This window comes from Colobus angolensis, unplaced genomic scaffold (assembly GCF_000951035.1).
Source record: "Colobus angolensis palliatus isolate OR3802 unplaced genomic scaffold, Cang.pa_1.0 Scaffold57, whole genome shotgun sequence".
In the NCBI taxonomy this organism is placed as follows: Eukaryota; Metazoa; Chordata; class Mammalia; order Primates; family Cercopithecidae; genus Colobus; species Colobus angolensis.
Genome location: NW_012119265.1, coordinates 12,673,355 through 12,700,686, shown reverse-complemented (window position 1 = coordinate 12,700,686; position 27,332 = coordinate 12,673,355). Strand labels below are relative to the sequence as shown.

The following is a 27,332-nucleotide window of genomic DNA, read 5'->3' as shown; positions in this document are numbered from 1 at the left end:
GCCCGGCCACAAAAAATTTTATAGAGGTATAAAATTTTACAGAGCTATAAAAAATTAGCCAGGCATGGTGGCCTATGCCTGTAGTCACACCAACTTGGGAGGCTGAGGCAGGAGGATCGCTTGAGCCCTGGAGTTCAAGGTTGCAGTGAGCTATGATTGTGCTACTGCACTCTATGCACTCCAGCCTGGGTGACAGGGCAAGACCCTGCCTCCTTAAAAACAAAAAAGAAAAGAAAAAACGATCACAGCAAACTGACTACATGTTATGCTGTGTCTAGCAAACCATCAGAGATTCTACATCGTGTTTAGCCCAGAAGAGGGCCCCAACTGCTTTAGACTGCCCAAGAGAAAACAGCATAAGGCGGGTTGCAGGTAAAATTTAGTTGACTACAGAATCCCTGAGGTCTTTCTCCACAGAACAATGTGAAGCCAGTCCACCCCCAAAAAGGCAGACCTGAGCAGATGCTTGAGAAGTGCTTGCAGCCTGTGGAGCTCATGGTCAATTTTCTTGTTCAGGGACAACCACTGCTCTTCCAGTTTTGCGATCTGGCTCTCTAATTCAGGACAGCTCACAGACGCCACCAACTGTTTGCCTTCGTTCAGAGTTTGGTAAAGCCGGGCGTGTTTTCCACCAATGTTTCTTTTTATTTGCTAATAAAAAGTAAAGTCATAAAATGAATTATTTAGAAAATAAAGTCTGGCAAGCTATTCACAAATACTGCATTCAAAACTGACATTTGTGTCTACTGATGAAACAGTAACACTTTCCCAACCTTCAAGACTATAGTCGGACTAGATGCATGATTAATGGTTTATTGGTCACCTTTCATGATAGGTGTCCAATCTTGCATTTCTAGAGCACAGATTCAACTCTGTAGACTTACTGGCTGGGCGCACTAGCTCACGCCTGTAACCCCAGCACTTTGGGAGGCTGAGGTGGGTGGACCACCTGAGGTCAGCAGTTTGAGACCAGCCTGACCAACATGGTGAAACCTCCTCTCCACTAAAAATACAAAAAATTAGCTAGGCGTGGTGGCGCATGCCTGTAATCCCAGTTACTTGGGAGGCTGAGGCAGGACTTGGTGGCCTGCACCTGTAATCCCAGCTAGTCAGGAGGCTGAGGCAGGAGAATTGCTGGAACCCACCCAGGAGGTGGAGGCTGTGGTGAGCTGAGATTGTGCCACTGCACTCCAGCCCGAGTGACAGAGCGAGACTGTCTCAAAAAAAGAAAAAAAACCCAAAAGATAAACCAAATCAACTTTATAGACTTATTGCATACAAACAAAAACCAAGCTGGCACGCTTTAGGCCACGCTGGGCTCACAGACAGGTTTTGTGTGACCTTAAGATCAGTTTGAAAAATCAGGAAATCTAGGCCAGGTGCGGTGGCTCACACCTGTAATCCCAGCACTTTGGGAGGCTGACGGGGGCGGATCACGAGGTCAGGAGATTGAGACCATCCTGGCTAACACAGTGAAACCCTGTCTCTACTAAAAATGCAAAAAATTAGCCGGGCGTGATGGCAGGTGCCTGTAGTCCCAGCTACTCAGAGGCTGAGGCAGGAGAATGGTGTGAACCCAGGAGGCGGAGCTTGCAGTGAGCCGAGATTGTGCCACTGCACTCCAGCCTGGACGACACTGCGAGACTCTTGTCTCAAAAAAAAAAAGAAAGAAAAACCAGGAAATCTTACATAATAATCAGGATTGCCAGTGTCTCTGGGAAAACTGGAAGACCTAGCAATTGTTGGTCTGCATCTCATGTGGCAAAGGGTGGCCATAACTGAGCAGCAGCTGCCAGCTCTAGGAGAGCCTACTCCCTTTTTCCCTCAGCTCAGTCCCCACCACCCCTCTGATTGCAGAGCCACCAGGTGTTCCTTATTTCTGTTCTGCCCCGGGAAGCACTTCAGATGGTGACTTAGATAAGAACAGGATAAATAAAATAGTATTTCTCTATTATCCATGAGATGCAAATACTAGGCAGAAAACTCATTTCCAGAGTCTTCTACTGAATATAAAGATTCAGTAGACAGAAAGGAAGAAAACTTTAGAAAAATAAATTAAAATAGCATATCATTAATCCAACTCCATGGAAAGAAAAATGAAATTATCTGAAGTCTATCTAAAGGTAATTACCTAACACAGCTGGATTCATCTAATGCCATTTATCCTGACACCTGTTTAATCTTAAAAAATAAATTATTATCAAAACAGAAGGTTTGCTATTTTCAAATTAAGTTAAGCCTTTTAAAAAATTACCAAAAAATTCCACTTCCATGGCCCTTTCCACCACTCCCATTTGTAATCCCCTCCCCGTGTCTGAGCCTGTGTGGGCTAGAATGAAATACCAAACATCTGTATTAAAAGAAAAAAGAATCAGTTTAATTTTCTAAGTGAAATGCTAGATTCTTCATCTTAAAACATCTCTTAATTCACCACCCCCCTTTTTGTTTTTTTTGAGATGAAGTCTCGCTCTGTCACCCAGGCTGTAGTGCGGTGGCGTGATCTCGGCTCACTGCATGCAGCCTCTGCCTCCTGGGTTCCAGCGATTCTCCTGCCTAAGCCTCCTGAGTAGCTGGGATTATAGGCACGTGCCACCATGCCCAGCTAATTCTTGTATTTTTAGTAGAGATGGGGTTTTACCATATTGGCCAGGCTGGTCTCCTGACCTCAGATTATCCACCCACCTCGGCCCCCTAACGTGCTAGGATTACAGGCGTGAGCCACCATGCCCACCCTAATTCACCGATTATATGCATGGAGACAGTCTGTGCACGAGTAACTAGGCCGAACCAGCATTTGAACACACGTTTGTTTGACTTCAAAGGCCACACAACTGACCCCTAGGTTCCACGCCCCACAGACGACGGCTGATCAAGATGATGACATCTGTCAGACTCACACAAACCTTTCCTTGACTCTGAACTGAGAACAGCCTATGAAGTCCATATGTGAGATGGGCTTTATGAGATATGTCTTCTTTAGTCTGGCAAATTTATTTAAAATCTTAGAACAATTTTTTTCTTTTTAATATTTATGGTCACTTTTGGAGAAAACAATCATACTCATATTACTTTGGCTAATATTAGGCTGTTGCTTAAAATAATAAGCCTTAAAATATTGTTCTCAACTGCATTCTTTCAGCTGTTTAGATGCTACCTTCGGTATCCCTAGACTAACAAAGAGCTAAACAGTACTCCCACCACCCCCACTCCCACCCACCCCAGAGGACCCAGATTCACCTTAGAGTTAGGCTCAATGTAATTAATAAGGTGGCAATGAGACCAACTGTAGCTTTCCAGACATCTAGGGAGTATAAATACAGTGTCCCAGCCTCTGGAAAATGTTCCTTATAGAGGCTAAAATATCTCCATGGAAGAGAGAGCCCTGGAAGTATTTCCTGCTTTCATTTTCCACCTAGTTCATTCAGGCGATAAATGTGCTTTTGAAGTTTTAAAGTTGATATTTGATAACTGCCTCTAGCCGCACAACTCAGATTCTGACGGCATATACTCTAAAGTTAAAACTAGGAATTTTAAGTTCCTGGTGAGAAGACTTAAAACCTGTTTTTATCTTGTTAGTCATGTTCTCAATGCCACTTGAAAACCATTTTAAGGTTTTATCCTTTCTTTGGCACCAAAATTAGAGACACAGAGACTGATGACAATAATACAAAAAGTTACACACAAAAAGTTTAAACGTTTGAGGGTCTTTTTTTGTTTTTTTTTGTTTTGAGATGGAGTCTCGCTCTGTCGCCCAGGCTGGAGTGCAATGGCGTGATCTTGGCTCACTGCAACCTCCACCTCCCGGGTTTAAGCAATTCTCTTACCTCAGCCTCCCAAGAAACTGGGATTACAGGCACACATTGCCACACCCAGCTAATTTATTTATTTATTATTATTATTTTTGTATTTCAGTAGAGACAGCATTTCACCATTTTGTCCAGGCTGGTCTCAAACTCCTGAGCTCAGGCAATCCACCCGCTTTGGCCTCCCAAAGTGCTGGGATTACAGGTGTGCGCCACTGCATCCGGCCTGGGATGTTTTTATAATGCTGGTGGCAGGTAAGATTATTGTCTGTCTCATGGGCTACACCTACTCAGGACTTCACTGTAGGAATAAAACTAAATATATGTTTAGAGGCCGAAGGTGACAAAGTTCTTTCCATTCTTCAGCTCATTTCCATACTAGTAGTTCATTGGCATTCACTTCCAGAGACAGGTGGAATTGGCTCGATTATCTACGTTCCACAGATTAAAAAACTGAGGCTTAGGGACAGCAAGGTCACAGAAGTGATAAGTGATGGAGCCACGACTCAGAGAAGGTCCTCTCCCCCATGCCAGACTTGTGGTTATGCCGAGGAGTTCACATTCAAATCTGCAGTCTCCCTGAATACATTCAACAGTGAGCTATATGATGAACGTTTTGTTTCAATTCAAACCTTCAAAATCAAGCCACTTAGTCAAAACAAATGTAAAACACAAAGTGCTATGGACATGCCTTTGATAACTTAAATGGAAGAAAAATACCTGGTAAAACGAAATCCTTTCCACTAATCTTTCCTCTGTCTCTTCCACCAAACTCACAGAGGGCAATGTAGATATAAGAATTTCCAGGTCCTTTTCAAGAGATGCATAGTTTTCATCAAATTCTTCCCATTTCTAGAGAATCAAGGACATAAAATCAGTGGAAGCCTTTACTAGATTGGTTCCAGATAACAACACAATTCATCACCAAACAAAAATGAACACCAAGACTATACAAAATTAAAGCACAGATTCCAGGTGTGTCAGAGACGTAACCCACTCTGCTAAGCGCTCAACATCGAATGGAAAAGAATTCCATTGCCTTTGAGGATAAGGTTTAAAAAGAATCTCAGTTGGCATTTAGTGTTTTATGCTTGTCTTGTCAAACTGGGCAACATGACTAAAGGAGTAATACAATGAAGTTAAAGTGATACTCTTAGCAACTCTGTAGAGACCTCAGAGCCACAAGAGAGCCTTTCTCTTACTAGGAAAGGGAAAGAGCTAAATTTTAGACCCTTATTCAACAGAAGCTCTTATTAGGCTGCTCTTGCTCTCAAAGCCCAAGGCCACGCCCACCAAACCCCCATGCCACTTGAAGCATAGATCTGCTCAGGGTGTCTCTGAGGAGTACAGGCTTACACTTCATCAGGGGAGGACAACTGCCTTAGCCCTAGTCTTGTCATCTTTTAGCTTGCCCCGTTTTCACAGACGCCCACCCCCAGGATCCCAACATACCACAAAGCTGAGTTACTGACTCCAAACATCATCTGTTAGAAAAATAACCACCTCACTCATTTCTATATCTATTCACATAGTGGCTCACTTAGCTTTTATAGAACACTCACTGGGTCCGTGGAGTCTTTTTAAAAAAATACCATGACATATTAGAAATATCAACTTGACACACTAACTAGAAAATAAATTTTGTTAGCAAAAAATAACACCATATTACATTATCAAGTTAAACATTTCCTTCCTTCTTTTTGTTTTTTTGAGACGGAGTCTCACTCTGTCACCCAACGCTGTCACCCACGCTGGAGTAGTGGCACGATCTCAGCTCACTGCCAGCTCCGCCTCCCGGGTTCATGCCATTCTCCTCCCTCAGCCTCCTGAGTGGCTGGGACTACAGGTGCCCGCCACCACGCCCAGCTAATTTTTTGTATTTGTAGTACAGACAGGGTTTCACCGTGTTAGCCAGGACGGTCTCAATCTCCTGACCTCGTGATCCGCCCCCCTCGGCCTCCCAAAGTGCTGGGATTACAGGTGTGAGCCACCGCGCCCAGCCTCCTTCCTTTTTTCTTTATTTCCTTTAAATACTAACATTGGCTATGAAACGCTGTGAGGGGAATGCCTCAAAACTGAGAAGGAGCTTTATGCATGCTTATTTTTTTTTCTTTGAATTTAGACAAGATTGCCATTACCCATTTTAGAACATCTGGGCCTGTTCTCTTGAAGAAGTACAGTTTCTAAACCAGTAACTGTTTCACCCAAATGATCTCATTCAAGGTCTCAAAGTGCTTATCGTTTTGCTTATTCATACATGAACCTAAAAGGCAGAGAGACGCAGTACCATCCCAAACCTATGTATGAGAAATCCCAGCCAACCTTTCCTTCAGGGAGTGGCCTCAGAACCTGAGCAGGGGTCCACATTCCACATTCCTCACTGTCAGGCTTCCATTTAACTATAGCTTAATGATAACTAGATACTTCTTCTCAACACCCGGGGTGGTGATGGAAAACCAGGAATTCCCAGCTTCAGTACAACGTTTACATAACCCAAATACCTGCAACAAACTCTGTAGCTTCATACCACGTTGGCGTGACTTTTCTTCTAGTATTTTAACTTCTGTTACTTGTTCTGCCCAAAATGTCTCTCTCTTTTGCAATAAAGAAGGAAATACTTTGGCAGAGTATGCTTGGATCAACAACATGTCAGCAACAAGCTTCTGGAAAAAAATCTATGAGATGGAGAAAGTTTTAATATTTATTTTGAAATTGTGAAAATCTTAAAAACCAAGTCACTTCAACTTTATATCCAGTTATTTTTGTTTTAAATCCAAAATCCCAGGACATCCATGTAGAGTCAAATTGACCAGCCTGGCCAGCATGGCGAAACCCCATCTCTACCAATAATACAAAAATTAGCTGGGCATGGTGGTGAATGCCCATCATCCCAGTCATTTGAGAGACTGAGGCAGGAGAATCATTTGAACCCAGGAGGCGGAGGTTGCAGTGAGCTGAGATCATGCCACTGCCACTGCACTCCAGCCTGGGCGACAGAGCGAGACTCCCTCTCAAAAAAAAAAAAAAAAAAACTCTTAGTTTTTGAACACTGGTGGAACTTCAATGAATTATAAAGAAGTATTATCCTTAAGTGTTATTTTCCACTAAATAATCCATGTTAAACGGCAAACATTTTTGTCAATTTCAATTTCCAGATAGAGCTTTCTAAATCAGTTGCTTTGAGTCTAAATGCTACAAAAAGATAGATGCCGGTTAGGTGTGGTGGCACACATCTATAGTCCCAGCTACTCAGGAGGCTGAGGTGAGAGGATTGTTTGAGACCAGGATTTCGAGGCTACAATGGGCTATGATTACACCACTGCACTTCAGCCTGGAAAACAGAGACCCTGTCTCTTAAAAAAACAAAAACAAACAAACAAAAAAACCAAAAAACAGATGCCACTGTGGCTGATGAATTTCAAGACAAGTTGGATGGACAGACGTGCAAACTCAAGCAGCCCACATATTCAAAAGACAGGGCGCCTTAACCTTGGCTTTAACTTCGACTCAAGAAAATGACTAAACAAAGGAGATTTGCTGATTTATCCTGGACATAAAGCTTCCTGTATTTGTATTTGAACTTCAAGAACTTTTCAAGAGGAAGGCTTTATTTCACCTGGTTCTTCTCCATTTACTGCCTCCTCTAGCTGTCTGTAGGGACCCCTCTGTTAATCATGTGAATCCCTTCTCCTAAGCCTTGAAAATGACATATACATAGAGACGTTTACAAAAGCATCTAGCAAGGGGCCTGACACACTGTAGATAATCAATATTATTTTCTCCTCTTCCCTCCATCCTTCATACAATATTTACCTTTCATCTTTTCTTAGACTAAGCTCTACCTTCCAAATGCTAGACCGTAAGCTTACCTCAGGTAGGAACTGTCTTACATATTTTTAATTACCAGCACCTAGATTACTCTTTATCTTTAGCTGGTGATCAAGAGGTTTTCGTTTAATGAAATGAATTTTGAAAATGAAAAGATTTATTATAGTCTTATACTACATAAGAATACACCTTCCTTTTGATTCTAGTTCTCAGGAAAAGTCTTTTCTTCTTCTTCTTCTTTTTTTTTTTTTTTTTCTGTGTCGCCCAGGCTGCAGTGCAGGGGTGTGATCTCAGCTCACTGCAACCTCTGCCTCCTGAGTTCAAGTGATTCTCCTGCCTCAGCCTCCTGAGTAGCTGGGATTACAGGCACCTGCCACCATGCCCAGCTAATTTTTGTATTTTTGGTAGAGATGGGGTTTCACCATTTTGGCCAGGCTGGTCTCGAACTCCTGACCTCAGGTGATCCACCCGCCTTGGCCTCCCAAAGTTCTGGGATTACAGGCATAAGCCACCGTGCAAGGCCAGGAAAGCCTTTTCTAACTTTCCTAAGTCACCTTCTGCTATTAAATGCTCTCACAGAGTGTATCCTCAATTTAATTTGTTTGAAGACTTGTTGATAAATGTCTATCTTCTCAATCAGGTGAAAGCTCCATGTATATAAGGAACTGTGTCTGCTTTTACTCATAGCCCAAATTCCCAGCATGTACCAGGGTTCCTGGTACACATTAAGCATTCTAATAGATGTTTATTAGAAGGAGGAATAGCTTAAATTTCAACAAAGAAGAAAAATGGATCCTTTCTGTTCACATTCAGAAATACCTTAAGATTTTAGTCTCTGAAGGGGACATCCGACCCATGTGTCTGTCTCACCTTGTGATTTTCTAGTTGAGCCTGTAACGCCACTTTACTTTTGGTTTGTTTTAAGTGGTCATGAGCAAGCTTTTCCTTCCCAATCTTCACCAGTTCTACCATGCCTTGCAACAAAGCATCTTGCTGGCTCTCAGTGATGAAAGGGCTGCTGAGTTCTGTGTACCTGGCTCTTAGCATTCCCCACATACTGTCAAGTACATCCTGAAAAGAGAAGAGCAGGTGCACAAATGCATTTTCATCCAACCGGGGCAATAACTGAAAGACAAATCTAAACTCTGTTGGTGAAAGAAAAGAATGTGACTCCTCACAATCACAGTGCTGAGTCAATGTTTTCTGCTCAGGCATACCTCTAATTTGTAAACCTCCTGGAGTAAAACGTAAGGTAAATAAAGCCTCTCCCCTTCATCTCGTAGTTTGACCACTCGGCTCTCAGCGTTCTCCAGCTCCACTGTATATCCATCTGCTTTCTAAGTGAGAGACAATACAAGAAAAGAAAACCCTTCAATACGTCAGAAAAGTACACATAGTCATCTAAAAAGAATTAAACAGTACAGAAAGGGATGAAGGGAAAAATGAAAAGCCCAGTTCCTGCTCCCTCACCTCTCCTTAACAATCTTCCCAGAGGTCCCCAGTTCCTAACATGCTCCATACCAGTAGGGGTATACGCGCATATCCTTAAACTCAATGAACTGCACCACAGCACTCTGTCCTGTGGTTAGCATTCCTCACTCACCAGCTCTTCAGCATCTCTTCACATCAGTATACACACATCTAGCTCCTTTGAAACAGACACACAGCATGCTATTGGTAAGGGTGTACCCTGCTTTTGTATCAGTCAGCTCTCAATGGACTTTTAGGTTATTCACAGTTTTTAATTCAAGCGGAGCTGCTGGGTCCATCCTTAAATATTTATGACTTATTTATTTATTTATTTGTTTAGAGACAAAGGTCTGGCTCTGTCACCCAAGCTGGAGTGCAGTGGCACAATCTCAGTTCAGTTCACTGCAACCTCTGCCTCCCAGACTCAAGCAATGATCACACCTCAGCCTCCTGAGTAGCTGGGACCACAGCCGTGTGCCACCGCACCTGGCTAATTTTTGTATTTTTAATAGAGATAGGGTTCACCATGTTGGCCATGCTGGTCTCGAACTCCTGGCCTCAAGTGATCCACCTGCCTCAGACTGCCAAGGTGCTGGGATTATAGGCGTGAGCAACCACACCTGGCCAAAATATTTATCTCTATGCACTTATCTTATATCCTTAGGAGTACAAGTTCAGCACCTCAAACAGTGCCTGAACATAGTGGATCCTCAATTAATATTTGCTAAATAAATGAAGTCAAATGATTGCTGGAAGAGAGAGTATTTATGTTTAAAATTCTGATATACAGACAAAGGATCCCCAGGACTCCCCTGGCAAGACGATGAGGGTTTCATTTACCAATATCCTTACCAACAGTGGACATACACATTTTGTCATGGTTGATAAGTGAAAATGGTCTCCCGTTGTTTTAATACATCGTGCTTCAGAAAATTAAGAGATGTTTTTAAAAGGTCAAGATAAATAGTTTTCACTTTTTATTTATGTACTTAAGTCTTGCTGCTGCTCACAAAGGAAAGTAGCTCAGAAGCACGGCTTAAACGCAAAGCTCTGTGGTTCAAAGTTCAGTCAGTCTGGATTATTTTGACTTGATTACCTGAAGCTGTTCAGCAATACTCTGGCCACTGATTTCATTCAAAGACTGTTGTAAAGATGTCTTACTCTTAATGAGCTGATCATATAATCTCTTTATTTCATTCTGTAAGATAAATGCAGGAAACTGAGCAATCTCATTTAGGCCTTCGTTATCTTTTTTTATATTTAGTTGGTTTTTTGTAATTTTTGTGACATTAGAAATTTCAAACAAATACAAAAATAGAGAAATCCCCATTGTATCATCATTAAACTTCAACAATTATTGATTCATGGCTGACCTTCTTCCCTCTACATCCTCCCTCCAGCTCTCAACTGTACCTAATCTCCTTTCCTTCAGGCTATTTGGAAGCAAATCCCAGGTCTCAAGTCATTTCATCAGTATATGTTTCAGTACATATTTCTAAAAGATAAAGATCCCGTGGCCGGGCGCGGTGGCTCAAGCCTGTAATCCCAGCACTTTGGGAGGCCGAGACGGGCAGATCATGAGGTCAGGAGATCGAGACCATCCTGGCTAACACGGTGAAACCCCGTCTCTACTAAAAATACAAAAACTAGCCGGGCGAGGTGGCGGGTGCCTGTAGTCCCAGCTACTCGGGAGGCTGAGGCAGGAGAATGGCATGAACCCGGGAGGCGGAGCTTGCAGTGAGCTGAGATCCGGCCACTGCACTCCAGCCCGGGCGACAGAGCAAGACTCCGTCTCAAAAAAAAAAAAAAAAAGATCCCATCCTTCTCTTTAAAAATACTCCAATATATTCCTCCCCTGCCATCAATAACAATTCCTTAGTATGATTTAACCACCCAGATAGGATTCATAGATCCTTAATTGCCTATAATTTTTCTTTCTGATTTATTTCAATGAGGATCCAAATGAGGTGCATATGTCATGATGGGTAAGTACATCTTAGATCTCTCTGAATCTGCAGAATCCCTGACCACCTTTCTTTTTTGTTTCTTGAATGTGTGTGTGTGTGAAAAAATGGGTCATTTGTTCAGTACAGTTTCCCACAGGCTGGATTTGGCACACTACACTCCCAGTGTGCTCTTTAACCTGTTCTTCTTTTCTTGTGTCTGTTTTACTTGGATTCTAGAAGCTTGGTCAGATTCAGGCTTGATTTTTATGGGCAAGCCTCATTCATAAATAGTATTGGGTTTCATTTCTTTTTCATTAGATAATTTTAGTAGCTTCCTAACTCTTCTACCTGCCTGGAGTCTCTCCCTCTCCAATTCACTTTAGACAACTGCTGGAGGAATCTACCTGAAACATACATGGATTGTCATTCCTTACCTCAAAAGCGTTAATGGCTCCCTCTAGCCTAGAAAAACAAATACAAATGCCACCCCCCCATTTTAATTGTTAAATGGCTAAATGTAATACAAGAAATTAAACATTATGTTAGCTCATCCCAACAAATTCATACTCAAGACTCTATTTTTATCTTTTTTTTTTTACTTTTTTCTTTTTTTGAGATGGGATCTATGATGCCGAAGCTGGTCTCGAACTCCTGGGCTCAAGCAATCCACCTACCTAGGCCTCCCAAGTGCTGGGATTACAGGCATGAGTTATTGCGCTCAGCCAAGACTTCAGAAAGGGCTTCACTTTCTGTTTTCTTGAGATGGAGTCTCGCTCTGCTGCCCAGGCTGGAGTGCAGTGGCGTGATCTCAGCTCACTGCAACCTCCGCCTCTCAGGTTCAAGCAATTCTCCTGCCTCAGCCTCCCAAATATCTGGGATTACAGGCACACACCACCATGCCCGGCTAATTTTTGTATTTTCAATAGAGACGAGGTTTCACCATGTTGGCCAGGATGGTCTCAATCTCCGGACCTCAGGTGATCTGCCTGCCTCGGTCTCTCCCAAAGTGCTAGGATTACAGGCATGAGCCACTGCACCCAGCCAGGGCTTCAATTTCAAATGATCTCCAACCATGAGCAACAAACAGAAGAGTCTCATCATTTCCCTTAGTAATTCTTATTAACAAATGTCACCAGGGATAGGAATTAATAGGCATTAGGGGTCCATGCTGTAACTTAAAACAGTGCTAAAATAGGCTGTGTGCTCGGAATCATACCTGGTAACTGCAGTTGTAATCAAGGCCAGCTTTTAGGGCCTTGCTTCTATAGACAGCTGCAGCCTGAGTGTGCTCCAGGCAGACTTGAAGGTTGTCAAAACATTCAAGGAGCAAGTTGGTGTTCTTGCCAGGCCAAGTTATGGCTTTCAAAAGATCACCCTTCTTGTCACTCAGTGCTAAATAAAGTTTCTTCAACTCAAGAGCCAGTGTCTGAAGTGGAGAGGAAGGAATACAATGAATGAGCTCTGACTTCAAGAGGCTTCCACTCAGGCTTAACTCACGGGGCTGTTGTAATGGCCAACACATGGGTTCGTGAGAAGTGCCCTACCTCGCAGTGCACCTGCCGGCCAGAACCATACTCCCTGTAAAGTCTGGGCATCTCCAGCATCTCCTCCACACTGCTGAGGCACTGACTAAGGGTCAGGAATAGTTCAAACAATTTTTTATCCAAATGGATATATGCTTCTTCTGTCATATTTTCCTGAATCAAGAGGAAAAAAGAAAAAGAAAATCAGGATACCTTTGCCTTCCTAGACCTATATTTTGCCTAGTTTCCATTAGAGTTTACGATTTATGTTATGCTTCTTTTCTAATAAGTTGCTTCAAACACTTTGTGAACTAGGTAGCAGAACAAATAAATAAACTCACAATGTTAAACTTGGAGAAAAACGAGTTTAAGAAGCTCAACGTTAGGTAGTTATTTGAGTACTGAACGGGACTAAAAGGTCATAAGATGAAGGATCCCTTAGCAGGGTGATCCAGGTGAAAGTGCGGTCCCAGATAAATTACACTGTCTCCTTTACCACTGTTTCCCACCCTCCACATTCCAATGTAGGAGAAAGCGGTTAATGAAATCAAGTATAGCCTGGAGAAGGAAAAGAAGTCAAAACAGAGAAGCCTGAAGCGGTTGATTACAAAGAGTGGGTACAGTGTCTTAAAGACAGGAACAGCCTGCAGAGGAATGGGAAAATGTCATTTATGAGCCGATTGTGAGAATCAAGGCTTAGGTGTATGACTCCAAGCACGTCCCCAGTGTCGTGCATTGGGCCTGGTGAGTCTGGGAGCCACAGATCTGTTTTAGCATAAGCTGCTAGGGTCACCTCTTTTACTTTACCCACAGCTACCCTGAATTCTTGAACAGTTCCAAGTAGTTTAGGGGCATGCCATAGCTAGTCAGCACTCCAGCTTGGGCCGTCTCCTACTGTCTTCTCTGATGGACACCGCACATAACCTAGCAAGCATTACCTCAGTGTTAAGTCTGCTCAGCGTTGAAAACCATGCCTATACTCCCTCCCTACTCTCCTCCCTCACCCTTCCAATCCCAGATCACCACTGCAGACAGAACTCATCAATCATGATCCTCTTTCCTGCTGATCTTGGACTCAGAATCCTTTGCACACAGTCCCTAGGAAACCACTACAAAATTTATTAGAGTTCGCAAGCAAGACCAATTCTATTTGCAATCCTAGGACCCATTCCATTGTGTGTTCTATGATTTGTTCTGTGATGACAATTATGACCAAGTCACAATGATGGTATCTCCTTTCTCTGTTTATATTACTGCAATGAGGAAAATACATTGTGTGCAGCTTCTACCTGTGTCTGAAGGTTACTTGCTTCTTGGCGCAGGTCTTCAAGTTGGGTGGTGTAGGTTTTCAGTTCTTCAGTTGTTGGGTATCTAAAGTTATACATACTCACACTGGGTAGAACACCCATATTTGTGGAAACCTATTTGACAAAGGGAAACCCTATTAGTGACAGTTTTAGACCCTGCTGATGTTAATTAATTAATTTTTTTATTTTCGAGATGGAGTCTTGCTCTGTCGCCCAGGCTGGAGTGCAGTGGCATGATCTCAACTCACTGCAACCTGTCTCCCATGTTCAAGTGATTCTCCTACCTCAGCCTCCTGAGTAGCTGGGATAATAGGGATCTGCCACCACGCCCGGCTGACTTTCATATTTTTAGTAGGCGAAAGGGCTTTGCTATGTTAGCCAGGCTATTCTCGAACTCGTGACCTCAGGTGATCCACCTGCCTCAGCCTCCCAGAGTGCTGGGATTACAGGCATGAGCCAACATGTCCAGCCTGCTGATGTTAATTTAAACAGAAAAAGATGCCTTAGCATGCTGTCTTCTGAGTCATTTTCTTGGTGAGCATTTTTGTCTGTCTTGTCATTTATAAGAAAAAATAATTAAATCAAGTTTTAATATCTTGGACAGCTTTGAAAAGTCATGACTAGTTATATTTAGATACTTGAGGGTTCATTTAGATATCAAAATGAGAGGAAAGGCCAGGCTCAGTGGCTTATGCCTATAATCCCAGTACTTTGGGAAATAGAGGTGGAAGGATCCCTTGAGGCCAGGAGTTCAAGGGAGTTCAAGACCAGCCTATACAATATAACAAGACACTTTCTCTACCAAAAAAAAAAAAAATTATAAAAAAAATTTTTAAGTGGCTGGTCATGGTGTTGCACACCAGTAGTCCTAGTCACTTGGAAGGCTGAGGCAGGGGGATCATTTGAGCCCAGGAGTTCAAAGTTACAATGAGTTTTGGTCATGCCACTGCACTCCACCCTGGGTAACAGCGAGAACTTGTTTCTTTTTTCTTTGAGACAGAGTCTCGCTGTTGTTGCCAGGGTTGGAATGCAATGGCGCAATCTCAGCTCACTGCAACCTCTGCCACCCGAGTTCCAGCAATTTTCCTGCCTCAGCCTCCCAAGTAGCTGAGATTACAGGTGCCCACCACCATGGCTGGCTCATTTTTATATTTTTAGTAGAGACAGGGTTTCACCATGTTGACCAGGCTGGTCTCAAACTCCTGACCTCAGGTGATCCACTGCACTCGGCTGAGACTCTGTCTTTTAAAAAAAAAAACAAAAAAAGGTGGTGTGTGTGCGTGAAACCATTAATCCTTCCATGTAGTAATAACAACATTCATGCTACAGGGTTAGCTGTTTATTTACCAGTTTACTTTTGACACAGCCAACTGTTAGAATAGAATTCAAGTCTCTTCTAAGGGATGGATTTGCATCTTTATTTGTTATTGAAAAGTTAAATAACTACTGAAAATGAGCTGTGATTTCAGAAGGCTGAATGATTCAGACTTAGCTTCTTCCTCAAATTGAAAAGCTAACAAATAAAATGAAACAGGGTGAGGTGGTAGATGACTCTGCTTGGGGAAAGAACTAACAATGAGTGAAGTTCTCTTTGCAAGAGACCTATGTACACGTTACAGTGTAATATGGAGAAACCAAGGCTAAAGGCCAACTGATGAGTTTGATTCAACTTTAATTAGTTAAGTAAGGTCCTTAGGAGGAAAGAGGATGGCTGAGAAGTTCCTATCAGACTGGGGAATTGGGAAATCATGGGTAACCTTTGCCCAGGCAATGTGAGTGTGTGGTAGAAGGCAGAAGCCTGCTTTGTACGCAGTGGGGCTGTTTTGCTCACCTGCTCCCTGTCTAGAGAGAGGCAGCAGTAGCTGACACAGCAAGCCACCCTGATAGAGCCTGTGACGGCAGTGATAAGGAGGGCCAATCAGAGGGAACACCAATTGGCCAGTGCCATTGGCACAGGGGTTGGCACATGGTAGATTCCAAAGAATTTTCTGATGAATGAATGACACTCATATAGCACTGTATAGTTTTTAAAGTGTTTCTTAAAACATATATTCATTCATTTATTCATTCAACAAACAGTAACTGAGAGTCTATGATGTCCTAGGTACTGTGCTTGGCACTCAAATGCTAACCAGGCAGACATGATCTGTCTTTCTTCCCCATGTAATGGGGAATACAGACTATAAATAAACAGGTGAATAGTGTAATAAAAGCTCTGATGAGGGAAGCCCTGGGTGCTACAGAAGCACAAAGGAGGGGTCCCTAATGCATGTTTCCAAGATCAAGAAAATGTGTCAGCCAAGTGAAAAACTCACTTGGCAACTTTGCTTTTTGCAGAATATACATGTTTATTTAATGAATGCCTGTTGGATTTTCAAAGACAAACAGGCTATTTACACCATGTAGATGCAGACTGACCTGAGGCTCCACAAGCTGAAGGAGTGGGAGCTTTATTTTTGATGAGAGTTTGTGATGCAGATATTGCCACTTATCTCCATTTTGGCCCTGGCGTGACAAGATTGAGTCTGGAACGTCATTTTCGGGGCTGGATGCCTGGTTGCTTTTGAAGAAGAACAAAAGGTGAAGAGAATTATCAACACTAAAAATTTTACATACATTCACAGTTCTATGAGCAATTTTTAAAAGAAACACTCTTAATTCTCCCAGTCATAAAATCACTGAATGTCCAACTCTATTTTTAAATGTTTTACCTTGCAGATGATTCCTGAGCTGTATCTTCACCGTGTTGGCAATACTGGGGCCACATTTTCTTAGCATTAAATTCTATGAATTTGATGAAATCTTTCTGTTCCATTGGTTTTAACTCCAGAACCTGTAACTGAATGAAATTCCAATGGTCCAATCCATCAAGTTTTTCAATTAGTACCCAATAGTTTCCTCTGCTGAGATAAATCTAATTTTGAGTCAGTTCCTAAATCATTAATTACTATGTCTCTTTCTTGCATCCCTGTTCTTATAAACTCTCACTTCCCAAAAACCTATTTAAAATATTCACACAATAGCTGTTATTTAAACTGCATACATGGAAAATCATCAAAGACACACAAACACATTTTGAAAACACAGGCAAAGCAGAGCTGCAACTACAGAAGTTCACCCTGAAGACAGCTGATATAAGATGCAAGTTGATATAAGATGCAAGTTAATAAAGGAGCAAAGTTATGGTGTCCCCAATGTTAGCAGCTGAAAGCAAAGCAGGTGCTATGGTAAATGCTGAAAACTCTCAGTTTCTGCACACACACAAACACCCACATGCCACACTTTGCAGAAATTCCATATAGAAAGCTTTTTTTTTTTTTTGAGACAGCTCTCACACTGTCACCCCAGGCTGGAGTACAGTGGTGTGATCTCAGCTCATTGCAACCTCTGCCTCCTGGATTCAAGTGATTCTCGTGCTTCAGCTTCCTGAGTAGCTGGATCAGGTGGTACGCACCACCACGTCTGGCTCATTTTTTTGTATTTTTAGTAGAGATAGGGTTTCACCATATTGTCCAGGCTGGTTTTGAACTCCTGACCTCAAATGATCCACCTGCCTCAGCCTCCCAAAGTGCTGGGATTACAGGCATGAGCGACTGTGTCCGGGCTTTTTTTTGTTTGTTTTTGAAACAGGGTCTCACTATGTTGCCCAGGCTGGTCTCCAACACCTGGCCACAGATGATCCTCCCACCTCAGCCTCCCAAGTAGCTAGGACTGTAGGTTTGCACCACCTTGCCTGGTTAAAAAGTTATATTCTTGTCCCTACAACTGTTGGGGGCTAGAATTACCTGTTGCTGCTGGAAATCTTTTTGTCTGCTGAATAGTGGCCTTTCAGTTACAATGGATTCCAATTCAGAAAGGTTAACTGGTTGGAGAGCTTTTGGATGCTCTGGCTCTGAGGATTTCTTTAGAATGGTAGGATGCTGCAAAATATTTCATAATGGCAGGCTATTTATTTTTAAAAACAAACTCCCCTTTATCTCAATTCTAATAATGGGACCACATAGAAAAATTCTATATGAAACAAACGATGGTATTTTGTTATTTGCTATAATTATACACCATAATTTTTTGTTTTTTGAGATGGAGTTTCACACTTGTTGCCCAGGCTGGGGTGCAAGGGTGTGATCTTGCATCACTGCAACCTCCGCCTCTCGGGTTCAAGGGATTCTCCTGCCTCAGCCTCCCAAGTAGCTGTGATTGCAGGTGTACCCACCACACCCAGCTAATTTTTGTATTTTTAGTAGAGACAAGGTTTCACCATGTTGGCCAGACTGGTCTCAAACTCCTGACCTCAGGTGATCTGCCTGCCTCATTCTCCCAAAGTACTGGGATTACAGGAGTGAGCCACCACGCCCGGCCTACTATGATTTAATGTACTTATTTTATAACAACTTCAAAAACTACTACATTTGGTGAAGTCATCATCTTACTTCTTCAAGCTAATTCATCCAATGAATTACTAAAAGCAAGAAAATGTATTGCCTTTTTTCTTAAGAACAAATACCAAATAAAAAGGTATCAAAAAGAGAAATAGTATTATAAATCCAAATTTCCCCTATGGCTAAAATACATTTTTTTAAAAAGAGAGAACATATGAGGATGAAAGGGGACCCACATAGCCTATGTATATGCAGCCAGTCTTATTTCTGTGAACATAAATCTCATAAGTAGGAACCACTCATAAGCACACGCAAATCTTATGTAAGATCTACTCATAAGATGCACATTTGCATTTATAAACACTGAGTGCTTTTAAAAATCATGAGAACACCTTAGCTATATGATACTTTGATTAGTATATATAAATATTTGCAAATCAATAACAAAGTATCCTGGAAAGAGGTTTATGTTTCTGATGTCAAATTTTAGTCACATCTATGAAAGCTTTGTTTTCCAGTCAATTAGAGTCACAACATTCCTTTATAATACATCCTTCTTTTATGACGAAGCCTTACACTAGACCTCACTGCCAGCAAGAATACTCAGCCACATTAAACCAACACAAACCAAACCACCACCATCACCAACAACAACCTAGATAGGAAAACTGCAAAGTAGAATGAAATAAAAATAACAAGCCAGTGTACTCATCTACAGTGTTAATGTGTGGAATTCTTTCACACTTAGTACAGTTTCTCTGTAGCTGGTTCATCACTTCCAACCAGAGTTCTCTTCTGGCGGGTCTGCCACATATGTATATCAAGATGTATATCAAGATGAATCAAGTCTATAGATAGTCATTTTTTACCTGATCTTCACTGTGCTTCTCCTGAAGCATCATCTGGACTTTTTCTAAATTGCACTTCACTGTTTTCAGTTTCAGCGAAAGCGCTTCAGCCTCATGTTGAGTGGCTCCATTATCTCCCAGGCCCTGATCTTTGCAAGTCTCTAACAGAAAGGCAACCTTGTGCTCAATCTCTGTTAGCATAGCCTAGGAAATAAAAGCATTTAATTATTCATAGTGTTGTTCTTGAAGAAGTATTCTTCTCGCAAACAAGTTACGACTTATTCTTTTTACCTAAGCCCCAGAAACACAGGATGGAAGACACCCTGGAAAAAAAAAACTTCCACAGAATTCTTGTGCTTTTCAGCAGGGATGCAACCAAACCAATCCCAATTACACATATCACTCTGTAAAATAATTTAAGTAAATGACTCTATAGTCGCTTCACAAAACACATCAGAATGTATCCAGCAGAGGATGGTGGTTAAGAACACAGATCTTGGAACCAGACTATCCGGTTTCAGATCCCAGTCCTGCGACTTAGTAGATGTGTAAGCATAGGCACCTTACTTTAGAGGCGTGTGCCTCTAGTAGTCTGTAAAATGAAGATAATAACCGAACTTACCTCCTAGGGTCATTATGAGGAGTGAATGAATTAAATCCATGTACTTTGGCCAGTGCTTGATACCAATCTGTGCTTAAAAAGTGCTGATGTTCTTACTTTCCCCCTACCTTCCTAATCCTTTTTTTTTTTTTTCCCCCAAGACGGAGTCTCACTCTGTCGCCCAGGATGGAGTGCAGTGGTGTGATCTTGGCTCACTGCAACCTCTGCCTCCCAGGTTCAAGTAATTCTCCTGCCTCAGCCTCCTGAGAAGCTGGGATTATAAGAATGTGCCACCACACCTGGCTACTTTTCATATTTTTAGTAGAGAGGGGGTTTCGCCATGTTGGCCAGGCTGGTCTCGAATTCCTGACCTCGTGATCTGCCCACTTAGGCCTCCCAAAGTGCTGGGATCACAGACGTGAGCCACCACGCCTCGCCTACCTTCCTAATTTTTTATGTTGCAATCCAAGTGTGGAGTAGGAATTTAAAAAAGAACTCTATGTAACTGTTTGAAAATTATTTCCCTTGCTCTTTTCCTTCTCTTTCTCAAGCCAAATAAGCCTCCAAACTCTCAGAACACCACAGAAGAAATAATTTGGAACCTGAAATACTTAGTTATTGATACAACCAGCCAATTCACACAAATCTAAAAATACATCAGCTGGATGAAGTAAGTTTCCCAGTAAGTCTCGGTCATTGTATTCCTGCTCAACAGATCAAGTTTGCCCTCTCCTGGGGCTCAGCAGCCTGCTCGGTCATGCCAACTGGCTGGGCACTCAAGTCAACAGCAACAGACAAACTCACATTCCAGCACCATGATCATTTGTACTAAAACTCAGTGCATGACTAAGAACAAGCTTCATTCATTGAGCAAATTTAAGGAATTACAAATTTTCCTTAAGGAAGAACTCTATTCTTAAAACAAAATTTCAAATAATTTTTATCTTACAATTCCTTCATCCAAGCAAGCTACAATAGGCCCCTTCATCCATGCTTTTACTTTTTGTGGTTTCAGTTACCTGCAGTCAATCATGGCTCAAAAATATTAAATGGAAAATTCCAGAAATAAATAATTCATACATTTTAAATTTTGCACCCTCTGAGCAGCATGATAAAATTGCACACCATCCTGCTCCATCCCACCCAGGATGTGAATCATCCCTTTGTCCAGCATATCCACACTCTACCACTCTGCCCATTAGTTACTTAGAAGATGTTGAGTATCCCTAATCTGAAAATCCAAAATCCCAAAATGCTCCAAAATCTGAAACTTTTAATGCACCATGCCAGAAGTGGAAAATTCCACACCCAACCTCATGTGATGGGTCACAACTGAACTTTGTTTTGTGCATAAAATTATTAAAGTTATTATATAAAATACCTTCAGAGTATGTGTATGAGGTATAGATAAAATATAAATTGAGGCCTAGCATGGTGGCTCATACCTGTAATCCCAGCACTTTGGGAGGCTAAGGCAGGAGGATCACTTGAGGCCAGGAGTTTGAGACCAGCCTGGGCAACACAGTGAGACCCCGAGTCTACAAAAAACAAAATTATCCTGGCATGGTGGTGTACGCCTGTAGTCCCAGCTCTTCCAGAGATTGGGGCAGGAGGATTGCCTGAGCCCAGCGGTTCAAGGCTGCAGTGAGCCATGATCATGCGACTGCACTCCAGCCTGGGTAACAGAGCAAGACCCTGTTAACTCTAATATAAATAAAGAAATTAATTTATTAATTTAGTGTTTAGACTTGGGTCCTCTCTCCAAGGTATCTCATTATGTATATGCAAATATTCCAAAATCCCCCCCAAAAAAACCAAATGCAAAATACTTCTAGTTCCAAGCATTTTGGGATACGGGATAATCAATCTGTAGCCATCTCAGTTGTCAGACTGAAAAAACATAATACACAGAGTTTGGTACTATCCGCGGTTTCAGGCATCCACTGGGGGACTTGTAACACTGTCCCCACAGATAAAGGTGGGACGACTCTACTTACATCCTCTATAGATTCTTCTAAGTTTAAACAGTATTACCCATAGATTGTACAGTGGCTGTAAACAAAATGTAGCATAATTTTATGCTCTGTTTTTCCCACTTAACTATTTACATACTTTTTCATCTGTCTCCATGTTTCATGATTTTCATTTTAACAGTTACAAGTTGATATCCCATGATTCACTTACCAATTTCCCTCGTTACCCCTTTGTTTCTAGTTCTTCACTTTTGTAATCAAAGCTTCTATAATTACTTTTCTCAATTTAGATTATTTTCAGAAGGTAAATTAAAAGTAATGGTACTGGCCAGGCATGGTGGCTCATGCCTGTAATCTCAGCACTTTGGGAGGCCAAGGCAGGTGGATCACCTAAGGTCAGGAGTTCGAGATCACCCTGGTCAAAATGGGGAAACCCTGTTTCTACTAAAAATACAAAAATTAGCCAGGTGCTGTGGCGCATGCCTGTAATCCTAGCTACTTGGGAGGCTGAGGCAGGAGAATCACTTGAACCCAGGAGGCAGAAGTTGCAGTATGCCGAGATTGTGCCACTACACTCCAGCCTGGGCGAGAGCAAGACTTCGTCTCAAAAAAAAAAAAGTAATGGTACTTTTAGCTCAAAGAAGATGAACAGCTTATATGTTGACACCTGACCTCCCAAAACATTGAGCCAATTAGATAGAACTATCAGACATTAGAGGATCTATATTTCCAGAATGATATAATTTTTTCTAATGTAATGTAGAAACAATAGGTGTTCTACTTTGTCTTTAATAATCAAGATTAAACAATCCTCAAATATTAAATTACTAAGCATAATCCTCCCTCCCTCCCTTCTTTCCTTTCTCTCTTTCTTTTCTTGACAGTGTCTTACTCTCTCGCCCAGGCTGGAATGCACTGGTGCAATCATAGCTCACTGCAGCCTTGAATTCTTGGACTTAAGAGAAACTCGTGCCTCAGCCTCCCAGGTAGCTGGGACTACAGACACACACCACCATGCCCAGCTAGTTTTTTTTTTTTTTATTCATTTTTATTATTTTGTAGAGACAAGGTATAACTATGTTGCCCCGGCTGGTCTCAAACTCCTGGCCTCAAGCAATCCACCCGCCATGGCCTCCCAAAGTGCTGGGATTACAGGCGTGAGCCACCACGCCTGGTCTATAATCTTGACTGAACTGTTTGCTCCTGTCCTTTGGCCATTTTTCCACTGGAATTTTGTGTTTTTACAGACCACTTTAAGGTTTTTATATGTTTCAATAATAACTTTATTGTGTCATATTATATAAACGAGCCAAAGATGCCCTTGTATGTTGGCCCCGTGTGGTTTTTCTTTAAAGCAGGTCAGAAGCAGTAAGTTCAAAATAGTGCCAGCACCAGACTCAAATTTTTACACATTTGACGGCTTTAAACGCAGCCCAAATAAGTGTCTTTTAATCCATTTAGAGCCCGTCTGCTTTGTATACTGCTGAAAACTGCACCCAACATCTCCCAGCCATGGACAAGACTAACCCTGGGCTATAAAACATTCTCAAGCCTCTGCTGCCCTTTGGTGCTCTCTGACCCAGAGACCACTGTGCTGAGACATCGCTAGACACGTAAGTTCCCTCTCTGTTTCTCCTCTCCCCGGGGAGTTCCCTTGCCCTCCCCCGCCTCTGGGTGGTGGTCCGACCCCCAGTCTATGCCTTCGCCTCTGGAAGGTCTCCTGCAGTAAAGAGCTTCCCTGTCCCTCACGATCCTAATCCTGCCAAAATGCTGCCCAAATAAAGCTTGTTGGGGGCTCCTGCCACCTGGTAGTCACGTCTTTTCCTTGAGCAGCCTGGAAATCCTTGAACTCACTACAAGTGGCAATGAAGATGGGATTCTGGTGACAATCAAGCAGTTGGCATAGGGTCTACCCAGTCAGTAGATAATCAGCTGGCAAATCAATCCTGAATGGCCTTAAGTGGGTGGGACTCAAAATCTGGACTGCCTCGAGTTGAGCTTAGCATAGCATTGCTCTGTGCTATATGACGCTCTATGGCATTCACAGGCTCCCCTGGGCCTCATCAGCCAGGCCAAGCGGCAGTGCCAGTATCTGAGTGAACCTATCCTTTTAGAACTGACTTTTGGGCTGGGCATGATAGCTCACACCTGTAATCCAGCACTTTGGGTGGATCACTTGAGCCCAGGAGTTCGAGACCAGACTGGGCAATACAGCGAGACCTCTCATCTCTACAAAAAAACACAAAAAGTAGCCGGGTGTGGTGGTGCAGAGCTGTAGTTCCAGCTACCTGGGAGGCTGAGGTGGGAGGATCACCTGAGCCCAGGAAGTCGAGGCTGCAATGAGCTATGATTGCTCCACTGCACTCCAGCTTGGGCGACAGGGTGAGACCCTGGAAAAAAAAAAAAAAAAAGAACTGACTTTGGAGATCAGAGGTGCTGAGCTGCACAGAGAAGGAGGCTGGCCTGTCTGTCTGGTTCCTGGATGTTGTAAGACTGTGGGCTTACATAGAAGGGGAGAATGCACACCTGTGGACCAAAGGCAGGCTACCCACAACAACATAACAGGCTACAGCAGAAAACGCTCCCTGTGGCAGGGCTAGTGATATTGGTACTCTGAGACAAGAGGATGTCTTCATCCCTGGCAGACAAGCCCATATGGCAGAGACAAGGCTGGTTCCCTAAGTGCAGCTGGGAGACAGGTCTTTGCAAGCAGCTCGCATGCCCCTGCTCTTGTGACACTCGATTATGCTGTTGCAATGTCATCATTCTAGCCTCTCCCTGGAGGGATTAGAAACCCCAACCTTTGGGCTGAGATGGCAAGCTTTACTCAGAGTGACTAGCGGCAAGGAAGTTTATATCCCTGCCCCTCCCAAGCAAAACCCAGGGCATTCCTAGTAAAATGGCTGCAAAGATTGCAAATCAAAACTTTTGGTTTCATTTCTGATGAATGAATATTCTAATTACTTATTAAAATCAATAAAATAGCAGCATTTACTGAGCACTTGTTATATACTTTATACACCTTATTTAATCCTGACAAAAATCCTATGAGATAACTTTATATCCTATGACATTGCTTTAAATACCTTATCTAAATCCTATGACACTACTTTAAATACTTTATTTAATCCTGACAAAAATCCTATGAGATAACCTGTTATATAAGGAAAATAAGGCTGAGAAGTTCACTTCCCGAAATTCACAGCTAATGTAGCAGAGCTGGATCAGACTCTAGATTCTGAACTCTAACCCACTACTATCCCCTCAAATAAGATGTTTCCATAAAGCATTTCAAAGAATTACCCTGAGAACTAAAAGTTGAGGCCAAGATAAATGTAAGGGTCAGAGTAACAGAAAGAAAAACAGTGTCGCTTTAAGAGAAATTCACCTAATCTTGGCAGATGATTGGTGGAGAGGCAAACCATGAACTCTGACTTCTCAGTCTTACCTGGCACCCTACCAGCTGCTGTTCCACCACCTGCTGCATGTCTGCGTTTAATGTTTCCGGCTCAAATGCCACGTTGGCTTGTTGCAGCCACAGCTCCAGCTCGGCCACCTGGGTCTTGCAGGCATGCAGGACTTCTGTGGGCTCCGGCCTAGTTTTCTCCACCCTGGGCTCCAAACCTTCTTGCGCGTCACAAGAGTCCAGATTGGCAGCCTCGATAGAAGGTGTGGTGCCCTAAGAAAAATCCAAAGATAAGCCAGGGAGTCCAAAGTTTTCAGACTTGGGGCCTACAAAGACCTGGGAACCTGCAACATTTCCCCAGTTAAAAGAAATAAAATCAGGACAGAAGAAGGAAGAAAGAAAAGAGAAATGCACCTCCACACTCATAGCAACAATCACGTGACCTGGTGCCACAGGTTTCCAAGCAGCCGATCTGCGAGTACACAGGTACAGTATTCCCGGGCACAGAGGACGCGAAAAGGCTCACAGTTCACTACCCGGTGAGCCCCGGGAGACAGGTGAGAATGTGAGTGACGGGGTGTGTGTGTCTGAAACATTTAAGGGAATTGGCCAGTGTTTAGCGTTACGTGACACATGATTAAGCAATGCTTACATTGCTGCACACTCTATTCAAACAGAAAAACAAAACAAAACAGAACACGATCTTTACATCCCAGCAGGGATACGATAAAATATACCACATAATTTTAACTTAACATCTTCTCAAAGAGTTAGATTATAAAAATTTTAGCTTTTTAAAAACATACATGGTATCACTCATCTAAACTTTTCCCTAATAAAAACAACTTGAGTCAAGTAATGAACTTCAGTAGAGTAACCTGGTAACCGTTTTCTATTTCTCAGAGGGAATCCCTACAATACTTTCCCCTTCTGCATACTCAAATATGACTGAGTTAAGGACTAGATGCTCATAGTATAAAGAAAGTGTGGTGTGTTCCTTTTACATTGAAATAACTGGGCTGTTTATCAACTCAACAGAAAATTTTCTCTCAGATACCAAATGAAAGTAGTCCAGTAATTTATTTTTATTTTTTATTTTTATTTTTTGAGAGTCTTGCTCTGTCGCCCAGGCTGGAGTGCAGGGGCCGGATCTCAGCTCACTGCAAGCTCCGCCTCCTGGGTTTACACCATTCTCCTGCCTCAGCCTCCTGAGTAGCTGGGACTACAGGCGCCCGCCACGATGCCCGGCTAGTTTTTTTGTTGTTGTTGTTATATTTTTTTTTTGGAGAGACAGGGTTTTACTGTGTTAGCCAGGATGGTCTCGATCTCCTGACCTCATGATCTGCCCGTCTCGGCCTCCCAAAGTGCTGGGATTACAGGCTTGAGCCACTGCGCCCAGCCGTATTCCAGTAATTACATATTAGGCATGTTCAACCTGGAGGCAAAAGATAATTTGATACAGAGATGTATTTACTTCCCACTGTATTATCTATCCTTCCCCAGAATATGGAAAGAGTAACATTGATACTTCTAGAGAAATTCCTTTAGGAATAAGGATTTGTGTTTTGCTGTATAAACTTTTTGGTCTCAATAAATATTTTACTGATTATGATAAGATGCAAGGTTTTCTATAAGACTCTGTTAACATGTTAGCATGTTAACATGTTAATAAAATGAAATTCTGGCCAAGTGACGACCTTTGAATGGGAGTTGATTGCAAATGTATACCCTAACTCAAATGCACATTCCCCGATGTTTATGGAATTTTGTTTAGACATAGAACTTTCAGTGTAAAAGAGTGAACAAAATTGGTAGGTGGTGACAAACACATGCCGGGCATGAGAATCCTGTTCATTTTCATGCACACTGATGATTATTACGAAAGCTGGTCTGGCACAAGTGTCTCTGGGTTGTACTTTTTACCTTTCACCATCTATTATCTTCACATACATTTGCTGTTTTCTGCCAAAATGCCATTTCTTCCCTGCCTTCGTTAATCTATTATTATAATTTTCTTCAAGAATCACCTTCTCAAGGACACTTTTCCTTGCGTTGTGCGTTTTCTGAACTTCATATATAGTCAGGTCTATGCTTGGATTCACCTGTTTTAATTTTCTTTTTTAATCCTGACCTTTTTTTTTTTTTTTGAGACGGAGTCTCGCTCTGTCTGTCAGGCTGGAGCGCAGTGGTGCGATCTCCACTCACTGCAAGCTCCGTCGCCTCCCAGGTTCACGCCATTCTCCCGCCT

At 42.4% G+C, this 27,332-nt stretch overlaps 1 protein-coding gene across 2 annotated transcripts in view; it reads right to left on the bottom strand.

Moving 5' to 3' along the window:
* Positions 1-27,332, bottom strand: part of SYNE2 (spectrin repeat containing, nuclear envelope 2) — a 396,555-nt gene that overhangs the window by 96,090 nt on the left and 273,133 nt on the right. For both annotated transcript variants that reach the window (XM_011961973.1, XM_011961974.1), the window contains exons 66-79: positions 25,127-25,357; positions 19,126-19,308; positions 17,663-17,797; positions 16,589-16,710; positions 16,296-16,437; positions 13,860-13,991; positions 12,592-12,744; positions 12,264-12,473; positions 10,198-10,299; positions 8,849-8,968; positions 8,502-8,702; positions 6,305-6,478; positions 4,524-4,655; positions 455-651 (exon numbers count right to left, since the gene is read on the bottom strand). In XM_011961973.1, coding sequence (XP_011817363.1) covers positions 455-651; positions 4,524-4,655; positions 6,305-6,478; positions 8,502-8,702; positions 8,849-8,968; positions 10,198-10,299; positions 12,264-12,473; positions 12,592-12,744; positions 13,860-13,991; positions 16,296-16,437; positions 16,589-16,710; positions 17,663-17,797; positions 19,126-19,308; positions 25,127-25,357 — 2,234 coding nt within the window. The remainder of the gene's footprint in view (positions 1-454; positions 652-4,523; positions 4,656-6,304; positions 6,479-8,501; positions 8,703-8,848; positions 8,969-10,197; positions 10,300-12,263; positions 12,474-12,591; positions 12,745-13,859; positions 13,992-16,295; positions 16,438-16,588; positions 16,711-17,662; positions 17,798-19,125; positions 19,309-25,126; positions 25,358-27,332) is intronic.